The following is a 9,415-nucleotide window of genomic DNA, read 5'->3' on the forward strand; positions in this document are numbered from 1 at the left end:
TCCCCTGGTGAGGTTTGCTAGCGTGTCATTAGTGTCCTTGTTGTGTGCATAATGTGAACATTGGATGTAAAAGTGAATAGCAACAACCAAATGTGAACGTTATTGCATGCACACACCTCCCAACCCCCACCTTTACGTCAGCGACAGAGAAATATACTGTAGAGTGCAGTATAATTCAGGATGGTTTCAGCGGTGGTGGTGTTGCAACAGTTATGCACAGGGTTACAACTCAGAGAGAACATCATGTAACAGCCGAGTCACTGGCTTTTCGTGAAAACCAGTGTTGATTTTGAGAGCAAATTTTGATTTAGTTTAAGTTATTTTTAATAAAATTCCATTTAGTTTGTCATATTTTAGCCATCTGAAATGTTTTAGTTTTTGTCTAGTTTTAGTCGACTAAATATCATAAGATTTTAGTTGACTAAATCTACAGTTGATTTAGTCTTAGTTTTACTCATCGTAGCTTAGTTTTTATTCGGTTTTTATTTCGTTTTCGTCAGTGAAAAAAGGTAAGTTGACGAACATTTTTCGTCATACTTTTAGTCGACAAAATCAACACTGGTGAAAACCATGAGAAGCTCTGCTGTTACCCTTAGTAACAATTAAAAAAACAAACTCAGACAAGGCCACAGAACAGACCGCGCGTCTGCAAACATCCCCTTCATTCCTTCCATAATCACCTTGGAACACAGTGGGCGTCAAAGACATACCGCGGATTTTTCCACCACTTCTTTTTAATTACGTGTCTAGCAGCAGGTAGACGTTTTCTAATTCCATTGTTCCCCTTTTCTGACGAAGGAGGCCTCAATCTGTCTGATCTGAAGCGACTCCGTCAATCTCACTTTATCAATCTGCCCCAAGAGCACACAAGCACCCCACACACACACACATGCACACGCACACGCGCACACACACAAAACTCCAGCCATCGAAGGCGTCCCACATCTTTGTGGACGACACAGAAAGAAAACTATGTGGACATTCTGTCTAATTAAGGGATTAGATACACTTGCCTGACCTCGTAGAAAAGCCCCATTTATTTCTGCTTATTGGATTTTCGTTTGTGTTGCTTCTGTTTTATTCAATTTTCCGCTGCAGTTTGTATTCATTATGGAAGGGGACAGGGGAAAGTCACTGGGCATCCTAAACAATATACCATGCAGAGGTTAAGTATCTCTGCCTACGCAATAGACTGGATGGTATCTGACTGTACTCACATTATCATCTAAATGTCCCTCTAAACAAGATACTGCTACTGCTGCTGCTGCTGACAACCAGACTGGGCTCAAATAATATTTGCCAATATAATGTCACTGTCGGGTGGAAACCTTGTCCAAAACCGTTATCTTTCAGGAAAGGATGGAAGAACCTGCAGTGTTCCAGTGGATCCAATGTTCTGTAGTTATTGTTTAGTCACAGGCTCTTGTTAATATTTGTCATTGGCTAAATGTTTATAGAAGGAGATACAAGGTTTCTCTGCCCGACAGTGACGATAATCAGGTTGAGGTACCACATGGGTGGTGGGGGGGGGGGGTGTCGTTACTTCATTGACACAATGCAGATAGAGTGAAGCGACTTGCCATATAGTATAATATCCTAAATTGAGTTTCAAATATTACAGTGTGAAGGTTACTCATCATAATGTCCAGTATACAGTATAGATAGATAGATCATTTTATTTCTGTGTCCTGCACACAAAGTGCCCAACCCCCCTGGGTTTATAAGACACCATTTTACGCTTACATGTTTTACAATATATTCATATAATACATTCAATTACATTTCAGAATTATACAGTGTGTTCTGTCTTCTCTCCCAAGCTTGATAAATAAAATCTGCCACAACAAAAGCTCCTTTAAAGTTATACAGTGCAGGTCCACAAATAACGATTTTTAGCAGCCTCTGCTGGTCATTACCGTCACTGCAGGCCGTTTGTTTATTCCTCTGTTACCCAGAATTCCATTTGTTTTCACCGGAAGACGGAAGCGTTTCAAAAAGCGTTCTTTTAATTGTTTTATACGATCTGTGGATCGTTTCTCTTAGCCAGTGGAGCTTTAGTTTTGATTTGAAAATTTTATTGGAGGATAAACCCCTTGAGATGCAGCATCTCGTCTTCCAGGGGGTCCTCAGGCACAACACACAAACACTGACACAAAACAATCACATAACATACAACAACAACAAAACATACACATAAGGGCTCTCACACCATCCCAGACCAGTCTACATCTGTTATGCCATAATAAAAATAATAATAAAAATGAAAAAATAAAATAATAATAAAACAATCAATTATGAAATCAAATTCAACAAGAATACATGGCAACATATGTCATCTCCAGTCCGAAGTCAAAACCCATAACCCCCCAAGCCGACTCCGCGAACCCCGATTGTCTTTCCGTTAAGCCAACTTTATGAATTTAAAAGCAAGAACAGTTAGATTTTAGGGAATCAAGCAGAGATATTTTGAAAACAGAAAATGAAATAATTGATCTAAGTAAAGTGGATAAATTGTTCCAATCAGAAGGTGCTTTAAACTTAAAAGAACGTCTCCCAATTTCTTTGTTTATACCGACAGGTACCTCAAAAACAGGTTGTTGTGTATGTCTTAATGGGTATCTTGAACTGAACGGAACTAAAAGCTCTTTCAAATAAGAAGGATAATTAAAGTAAATACATTTAAAAACAAAAAGCAACCAATGAAAATGTCTCCTATCATGAGGAGATAACCAGTTTAACGTATCATACAGAACACAGTGATGTGTACTGTAAGGACACCGGAGTACAAATCTACATATATTATTGTAAACTACATTTAACGAATGAAGATGTGTCTCAGAGGTGTTCTGATAAATGATGTCACAATAGTCAATGATAGGAAGTAGAAGCTGCTGAACAATATGTTTTCTTATTTGAAAAGTAAAACAGTTTATTGATCTATACATTAATCTGAGACCATTATTTACTTTACTCCTAAGAGAATCGATATGGGGCTTAGTTACCATGAGCTGTGTTTTCTTTTTCTGTTGTTTTTCGACCTTCAAATCATACAATCTCTTAAAATCAGCGTGAGTTTCCCTTTTGTTATTAGCGCGGTAGTTCCTGGCCAAACAGGAAACCAGTGCGGTAGTTCCTGGCCAAACAGGAAACCAGTGCATTTCCGCCTCCGTTTTCCCCCTCGACACCGTTCAATAGAAAATATATAAATAAAAGGCTTTCGGGGGTGAAATTCATGGAGTGGGTGTTGTGAAACTTTTGCCACTCACAAAAGATATACAATTTAACTTTAGTTTTGTTGAAAAAGTTACCTAGTATTACTTTAACAAAACATATCTCAAGTTTTCATAATCATCTAACTCAAGGACATTTCCACAAATAGAAGACATCTTACTAACAAATACCTCTTATATCATCATATTTAGAGCAATAAAACAAAAAGTGTACCTCATTTTCAATTTCACAAGTTTCTCAAGTTTTTTATACCACCCGCACCCTGAAGCATTACAAGTCAAATGCTTTTTTTTTCTCGTTCTAGGCAAATTCCCTTATCTGTTAACTGACATGCAGTACCTTGAGTGTTATCATTTGGATGTGGTGTGTTTGTTTGTACAGTGAACAGTACAGTGTACCGACACCCGTTGCTTGTTATTTTGCTTTGTCGCCCCCTCTAAAGCTAAGGGGCCTATAACTGGGACCTTTAAAAAGCCTCGTCTTTCTTTTACACACCCAGCTGTGTCTTCCCTGTTTGAGAGAGTGCTGTCAGCCTACTCCGTGGTGTTATCGGCGTATCTCAGTAGGGAGGGAGGCTGGCAGCTGGTTTTGTCAGGATCCACGCAATGTTGCATCTCTATTCTCCTCTCTCCTCCCCAGGGAGCCAGCCGGGGGCCTGAGAGGAGAGGCTGCATGTCAGCTCCTCTGAATAGAAGATCCCGCAAGCAGTGGTGGAAAAAGTACTCAAATTCTTTACTTAAGTAAAAGTACCAATACTGCAATATAGATATACTCTGTTACAAGTAAAAGTCCAGAATTCAAAATTCACTTGAGTAAAAGTACAAAAGTATTGGCATCAAAATGTACTTAAAGTACCAAAGTAAAAGTACTAAAATAAAAATGAAAATAGCAGATCTACAAGTTCACAACGCGTCGCGATGCGACGCGTTGTGAGCTTGTAGATCGGCTATTTTCAAATAGCCTAGGTATAAAATAGGGCTAAAGTGGTTAATGCATGTTTTATAATGAAATAATTTATATCTGCAAAGTAACTAGTAACTAAAGTTTTCAAATAATTGTAGTGGAGTAAAAGTACAATATTTGCCTCTGAGATGTAGTGGAGTAGAAGTAAAAGTACAGAAAATTGGAAATACTCAAGTAAAGGACAAATACCTCAAAATGTTAGTTAAGTACAGTACTTGAGTACATGTACTTTCCACCACTGCCCGCAAGTATATCTCAACAGGGCACAGTTTGAAGTGGGTCTTCAAGGCACACCCGGCGCACACTGGCAGACCTGTGCCCAGATTAACACTATAGACACAGCTTTGAGGTCTAGAGCAGGGGGGGGCAACTTTGATGATGGAGAGGGCCACTATATTTCCACACTCACTCCAGGGGGGCACATTGCATATTGTTGCTGTCGGGCAGAAACCTCTTACTGCCATATTTTAACTTTTTTCGTAAATTAATGCCGTACTTCGTCATTCTAGTACAGTATGTCACACAAAAGTAGCAAAAAATAGCTGATCTACAAGCTCAAAACGCGTCGAATCGCGACGCGTTTTGAGCTTGTAGATCTGCTATTTTTTGCTATTTTGGAATTGGAATCCTGAAAAGTAACATTTTTATTTAACTCATTCAGTGCTTGACATATTTCTGGCAGTTTGGCTCTGAGTGCCAGAGCCAAAATAAATAAAAAGTGCTTAGGAGCCGAGATACAGACTTTTTCAGTAAGAAGTGAATGGAGCAGAACATTTTCAAATCATCATATCTTGGGTTCGGTTTTTCCAGTGGCACAGGGCTTATGATACAACGGACGTCTTAGACGTCCAGTGGCACTGTTCATTTCAAATGCATTTACATATACTTAAGTTAAAGTTGTACAATGCAGAATCACAAATAACGATTTTTAGCAACCTCTGCTGGTCACTACCGTCACTGCATACAATTTCCGTAGTCCTCGATTACCCAGAATTCCATTCGTTTTCACCGGAAGCCGGAAGCGTTTCAAAAAGTGATCTTTTAATTGTTTTATACTATCTACGGATCGTTTCTCTTAGCCAGTGGAGCATTAGTTACCATGAGCTGTGCTTTCTTTTTCTGTTCTTTTTCGATCTTCCAATCCTACATTCTCTTAAAATCAGCGTGAGGTTCCTTTTTGTTATTAGCGCGGTAGTTCCTGGCCAAACAGGAAACCGTTGCGGTATTTCCTGGCCGACGTCATGACGTCGGCCAGGACGTCGGCCACGACGTCATGACGTTGGCCAGGAACGTCATTTTCCCGGGAAAGTCCCCCCCGTCCACGTTCAATAGAAAATATATAAATAAAAGGCTTCCGGGGGTGAAATTCATGGAGTGGGTGTTGTGAAACTTTTGCCACTCACAAAAGATATACAATTTATCTTTAGTTTTGTTGAAAACGTTACCTAGTATGCCTTTAACTTTATGCAATACAAATACATTGGACATAACAAAGTCATTAAACTAATAATATAGGACTGAAGTAATTAAAGTGGGTCATGATTGCATGATGGAATGTTTGGAATTGGAACAGCTGAAATAAATATATCAGTATTCCGATATTAACCTGTGGGCCGCATTAAGTGAAGGTGAGGGCCGCATGTGGCCCCCGGGCCGCCAGTTGCCCATGTATGGTCTAGAGGGATGCAAAGCTATCACGAAAAGCTCATGGGTGAGAGGAATCTGAAAATATATATTTTTTTATTTCATTCTATCATTAGTAAAAGTACAGAGTTAGAAACGGAAGTTGCTGGAATTCAGAGAACAGAAGTCACCAGTTATTTTGTGAATTCAAGAAAAGGATGAGATGATATTTGGGTTCCAGGGGGTTGCTGTCATTTATGCGATTACAAAACCACAAAGGATCGTTTGAGGTTTAAGAAGCACTGTCCAGGGATTTGAGAGCGATGAGGAAGATAATTGTGATGCAGTAAGCGATGAAGGTAACAGTGGCAGAGCTGGAGGAAGTGGCAGGCTGGCTGGCAGGCAAGCAGAGGAAGTTGGCGTTCACTTTTGAAGACATTTTGCGAGGCAAACAATGAACTCTTCTGAATCTTATTAGACCACAGACACTAAAGAAAAACAGGCTGCATGCCTGCTTTTGGGGAGAACATTCCAATTTTTCTGTGGTCCCAATTGAGTGGGTGTTGCGTCATACAAAAGAGCCCCACCAAAGCATCAAAAGCAGTCTTAACCAAAGAAGATATGACCTAAATGTTCAGGCACTGACTTCTGGTTACAAGGATGATTCATACTCAAGAATAAGCAGAGTTTATTTCTGTGGGACCATGTAAAAAAAAAAGTTCTCTTCCCAGGCAGTACAATACACAGTACACGTTGCATAAGGGAAGAACAGTGTTGGAGGCAGTGCCACAAGGGTCTAAAAAGAATCAGAATTGCGCCGCAGAGATATTTTTGTGGGTCAGAGCGCCGCAGTGTTCATTTACAGCCGTCCACTTGACTTGCCTCCCCATATCAACACAGGATGTTCTGCCGTAGCACGATGTCACAAACCTAATTAACCATGATAAATGTTAGACAAGTTCCTGACAAGAGCTAATAACTATGCTGATCTTTCTTTAGCTTCCTCTTCTCGCTTCCTCTCTCGCTCTCGTTTCCTCTCCCCTCTCTCTCTCTTCCAAAAACCGTACCATAAACGCTACCCACCATCCCCCAAGTGTGGTGGAAGCTTTGACAGAAAAAAAATCACATCTTACCGCTGAATTATTCATATTTGAGTTGGTGAAAAGAGAGTTGCAATTAGCACTGCTGTTTAATCGTGCGTCCCTATTTGACACTTTTTATCATCGGTCCAGTGGTGTCTGAGATGATTTGCGTTGCGCCCACACAGACACACAGGGTCGAAAACACAATCTCCACCTCCTGACATTCCGGTCTGGTGGATGTGATTACGTTTTACTGTAAAAGGCTCTGTTTATACTATACCACCATCTGGAAACACAGGACTAGTTATGCACAGAGCCCATTGTTAGCTTAAGACTGTTTTGCACTTCTCTTATGCATTCAGGTTTTTCAGGTCAACGACAATGACCTACAACAGCAGGGGTGGGCAACTTTGTTGATTGAGAGGGCCACACATTCACTCCAGAGGGCCACATTGCATAATATGCCGGGCAAAACGTATCTCCGTATTTTCACTTTTTTTGTAATTAATGCCGTACTTCGTCATTCTATGTCACACAAAAGTAGCAAAAAATAGCCGATCTAAAGCTCAAAACGCGTCTCAGTGCGACGCGTTTTGAGCTTGTAGATCTGCTATTTTAACTATATGTGGCCCCCGGGCCGCCAGTTGCCCATGTATAACCTACAGTATATACTGTAACCCCTCGCCCCTCTGACCCTTTGGTTTCTTCTTCCCTTCACCTCTCTCCCCCCTCTCTCATACACCCCCTTGGCTGCTGGTCTGACGTTAAATATTCATAAGATGACACACTGACTTCGGAAAGTTAATAGGTGACTATGACGTAACCGGTGTCACAGTACAATGCAGTACAGGCACTACTGCGCTTCAGAGCACCTGGAGCCAGTAGTCTATTACGGCAGTCATGTATGACGCACCAATTTTGGAGAGTTGGCGATCTCCATATACGGGCAAGCGCTTCAACCTATCAGCTTGGGAGAGTTAGGGGATTTCCATATATGGGCATAAAAGGGACACAGACACACACACACACGCATGCATACAGAGATTCCTGGAAATTATCACAGTACTTAGACAAGACTGGACTGTAATAACCTGTTGACCTCTCTGAGTTGAGCGAGTTTTAGCTCCTCCTCCTTGCGGCGTGAGTTGGTGGCCTGTCTGCGGTACTGCAGCACGATGCAGCCTCCCCCGATGAGGTAGATGAGGACCTCTCCCAGCAGATCTGCCCCGAGCTTGGCCGCCTCCTCCTCGTTCAGTGGCTCGATGGCGGTGGCGCCCCGGGAACCCGCGATCCGCGTCTCCATCCAGTGGTAAGCATGTGCGGGAGGGAGAGAGATATACGTCTTGAAGAAGTCGCTGCGTTTCGCTCCGGCCTGTATCTTGTTGGCCACCAGCTTGCTCATTTGTTGTAATCCTAGGTAGAGCAGCCTGGTGATGGGGAAGGGACGACCGACCAGCATTGTGGGGGAAACACTACACGCTGTCTGTGAATCACGTTACGGTTGATGACGTCACAACACTTCACGTGAATGAATTTAGTTGTTACCCTATCTTTTTGTCTTTTCATGGAGATGTGTCTTACGTCATCCCCGGAAGAAGGCCACATCTAATGGCACACAACACCTTATGTAGGTTGACAAGAGCTTCTTCTGACATCACACACAATACTAACCGTTGCCATCCATGCCTACAACGATGATTTGCGCAGACGCCCTTGCAATTTGCCCATTGCTAGGTGTCAATCACCGGAAGCCAGATAATCCGATACGATAACCGATCATATAGGAGGGGCGATAATGTATTTATTTATTGTGTAGCAATATGTAACTTTTCTTTTTTTTTACGTTCTGTTTATTGATTTTTTTTATATACTCACAGGTCATATAGTCATTACTGAAGCAAATAAACAAAGTATTCAAAACTGTTAAGAGCATTGTGGAAATTTTAATCTCTTTTTCCTTTTTTCCAACTTGTTTCTTCTTTATCCTGTATGAGGTCTCTTGATTGAAAAGAAAAAAATTGTTAAACCGACCTCAAAACATATTTTCTCTTTATTAAGAGCTAACGTGAGACCCCTGTTACTGGAAAAATACTCTATAGCGATTCAATATAGAGCAATTGAAGACTTATGTTAACAAAAGAAATTATTGTTTAGAAAAGATTTCGCACACCTAGAATAAAAACAGGTGCGTATAGGCAAACACAATAAAAATAATACGCTTGTCAGAATCAGAATCAGAATCAGTTTTATTGTCACATCACAGGTTTACAAGGTAAAAAAGTGGGTGAAATTCGTTTTTGTACATCATTCCCATCGCAACGTTAATTCCAAAGAAAGAAGAGGGGGGGGGGGGGGGGGGGAGAAGAAGAGGGGTGGGGTTGTACACTGCCGAACGGCACAGGAGCATATTTATTTAAAGAAGAAGCAACGTTTCGGACACTGATGACCTTCTTCATGCCTGAAGATGTGGTGCCTGATAACCGGATGACCTTCAGTCATCAGTGACCAAAACGTTG

The 9,415-nt window shown here is 41.2% G+C and overlaps 1 protein-coding gene across 1 annotated transcript; it reads right to left on the reverse strand.

The window, feature by feature from the left end:
* Positions 1–6,109: 6,109 nt before the first annotated feature.
* LOC308075662 (optic atrophy 3 protein homolog) lies at positions 6,110–8,358 on the reverse strand (the record flags this gene model as incomplete). The annotated part of the gene is made up of 2 exons (XM_080415610.1): positions 6,110–6,212; positions 7,991–8,358. 2 exons carry the CDS (start codon positions 8,356–8,358, stop codon positions 6,110–6,112), a joined length of 471 nt encoding a protein of 156 aa, XP_080271736.1.
* Between the last annotated feature and the right edge of the window lie 1,057 nt (positions 8,359–9,415).

The sequence above is a fragment of the Gymnoscopelus braueri genome (genome assembly GCF_963280865.1).
Source record: "Gymnoscopelus braueri genome assembly, chromosome: 20".
Lineage (NCBI taxonomy): Eukaryota > Metazoa > Chordata > Actinopteri > Myctophiformes > Myctophidae > Gymnoscopelus > Gymnoscopelus braueri.